This window comes from Littorina saxatilis, linkage group LG2 (genome assembly GCF_037325665.1).
Source record: "Littorina saxatilis isolate snail1 linkage group LG2, US_GU_Lsax_2.0, whole genome shotgun sequence".
Classification (NCBI taxonomy): Eukaryota; Metazoa; Mollusca; class Gastropoda; order Littorinimorpha; family Littorinidae; genus Littorina; species Littorina saxatilis.
In genome coordinates this window covers 75,810,247-75,812,746 of record NC_090246.1, presented here as the reverse complement: position 1 = coordinate 75,812,746, position 2,500 = coordinate 75,810,247, and the positions used below count along the sequence as shown (strand labels likewise).

The window sequence follows — 2,500 nt, the reverse complement described above, 5'->3', positions numbered from 1 at the left end:
TTGCTTTTGAAGCGGAGGCCAGCCCACATCTTTGTTTAACCTGTTGACGTGAGCACTTTTTTCGCCCTCATTTCAGTCACCACTCGGGACGTGCACACCCAGATTGCTACATCAGCCTCCTGCCCTACCCGTCAGTTTAAACCACAACGCAAACGAAGCAGGTCGCATTTTCCCCTAACTCTGCAACCAAGCAACACTCTTCGACTCAACCATGGTTCAAACTTTGAAGCTCTCCAGTCCTGTGGTATGGGTGCTGGTCCTGGTGCTGGGACTACTCAGCAAGGTGCATGGATCCCCGGTCGACTTTCAAGCCGAGAGCGGCGAAGGGTTCCAGGTACCCAGCATCCACTGGCGCTCCAACGCTGAGGGTCGGCAAGCCGTGTGGCTGAGGAACGCCGAGGTGCTGTCCATCAACATCTGTCTGCTTCAGGACGACGAGGTCACCGTGGACAGCGTGCGTTTCTCCCGTGACGGCAACGAGCAGGAGGCTGTGGTCTCCATTGATGGACAAGAGGTGAGATTGGTTGGCTATTATATTTTGAACTAGCAGTCAGGCCCGGCTTCGCCCGGGTGTTTCTGATCTTCCCTCTCTCTCAGAAACTTCTAGAATCTTATTCCAATGAGAATAAGCAATAGATGAAAGTGTGAGCTCATACATTTGGATTAAAAGGCTGGGACTGACAGTGTGAAAGCATCACCATCAACACACTCTTTTTGCTGAAAAATAACTTTTTGACTTGAGTTATCTCCTTTTCTTAGGAAAATTCTAGATACTTGAAAACCAGGTCTAACATCGACTCTATATATTCTGTAAAGACTGATCAGGCGTGCCTGCATTAGAAGAGATACCTCCCTTCAATGTATACAAAGTAAGAGTTACCTCCCTTTGCTTCTAGAAATTTCCTGAACTGTCCGGTTAACTTTTTCTTCTTCATTTCTTCTCCTCATAGGAGCGATAGAGAGTCTGTAATATCACTGGCATTATGTGCTTGCTACATGTGAACACCAGGCACTGAACTGGCCTTGCACAGCAGGGGGCAGGGTTAGTGTGTGTGTGTGTGGGGGGGGGGGGGGGCGGGATGATAGCGGGCGGGGGGTAACCCTTGAGAATTACACGGTATACTGGTTTGATGAGAGTTACCTCCCTTCCGTGGGTGACAAAGCATGACTTACCTCCCTTGCACTATGTAGACTGTATTGATAGATGGGGAGGGTCATTATCCGAGGAAGGAAACAATGTCTGGAGAAACTAAAACCCAGGTGCACATCTGCGGCACATAGGGAGTGTACGTGCACACTATCTTGTTCCTGCCTCTTGCCATCTCAGAGGTATGGCGACCACAGACAGACAGACAGACAGACAGACACTCTCTTTTATTATATGTATAGATAGATAGGCTTTTCAGCTGATATTGCTAATCAAAACCGATGCAAGTACAAGAGGTGAGATTGGTTGGTTATTATTTTGTATTGGCACTTCATGGCGCTGTGATGATCATGGACGACTCAAATCGTAATTTCTTTGCAAATACCTAGCTTAAGCTGCTTTGTATTTAAAATGTACAACGTAGCAAAGCTATAATTCCTCAAATCTACTTAATCCTGCCCGTCTACGGTTTCCTTGCCAATGGCGTTTTAGGGAATATCCAGGGCGTGACTCATGAACAACATTACAGCAAAGGTATAACTCCTCCAGTCGAGTAAATTCTGCCCGTCTGCAGTTTCCTTGTCAATGGCGTTTCAGGAGAATAATCCGGGGCGTTACTCATTTTTCTGACGAACATAATTATCATGGCCGTTAAAACAAAACATTCTTTCACCTCACTGGAAATGCATCGTTGGGGAAGAAAGGTGCATCGGGTTACTCTTTTGTTTCGCAAAACCTTTTTTTTTGCATTTTTTAATATATGCGTGTAAGAAGTATGCAGTGTCAACCATGGCGCAACGTGGAACAACTACGAAAATAATCCACCAGTCAGGACCACGAAAAGAGAAAGAGGAGGGAAAGGAACGTTTGTTGAAGTGCATGCAGCTTTGCAAAGTAAAAACATTCGTTCTCTGGTATTTGTCAATGTATCTTCAGATAAAATGTTGCACTCTAATGTAAATAACCAAGATTTGCTTCTGTGTACTTTAAAACGATTTGTTTTGTCATGGATTGAATGCAAACTCGTCTTAGTTAATCAAATTAGTGTTAAAACCTTCATAAAGATGCATTGATATAGAACACAGATTTGACTTTTTTTTACACGCCATGGACCCCTTCCTAATTTGTACACATCCTTACTGTTTCCTGTGCGGAGTATTACTTCTATGCTGAAAGAATTCCGCAGATTGGCATAAGTGGCACTTACGAAAATAGTTAACATTGCCACTCTGTACAAAGAACAGCCAGAGTTTTGATTGTTGGTATGTGTACGAATGGAAGGATATCCTCAGCGCGCCTCACCACTTGGCAGATCTGAACAGGGCTCAAAACAAACGCTTCACATGGAGGGGG

The 2,500-nt window shown here is 44.9% G+C and overlaps 1 protein-coding gene across 1 annotated transcript in view; it reads left to right on the top strand.

Annotated features, from left to right (window-relative positions):
- Window positions 1-2,500, top strand: part of LOC138959735 (uncharacterized) — a 14,049-nt gene that overhangs the window by 10,060 nt on the left and 1,489 nt on the right. Inside the window, exon 2 of the mRNA XM_070331339.1 lies at window positions 77-514. Within this exon, the coding sequence (XP_070187440.1) occupies window positions 212-514 (303 nt within the window). The 5' untranslated portion in view covers window positions 77-211. The remainder of the gene's footprint in view (window positions 1-76; window positions 515-2,500) is intronic.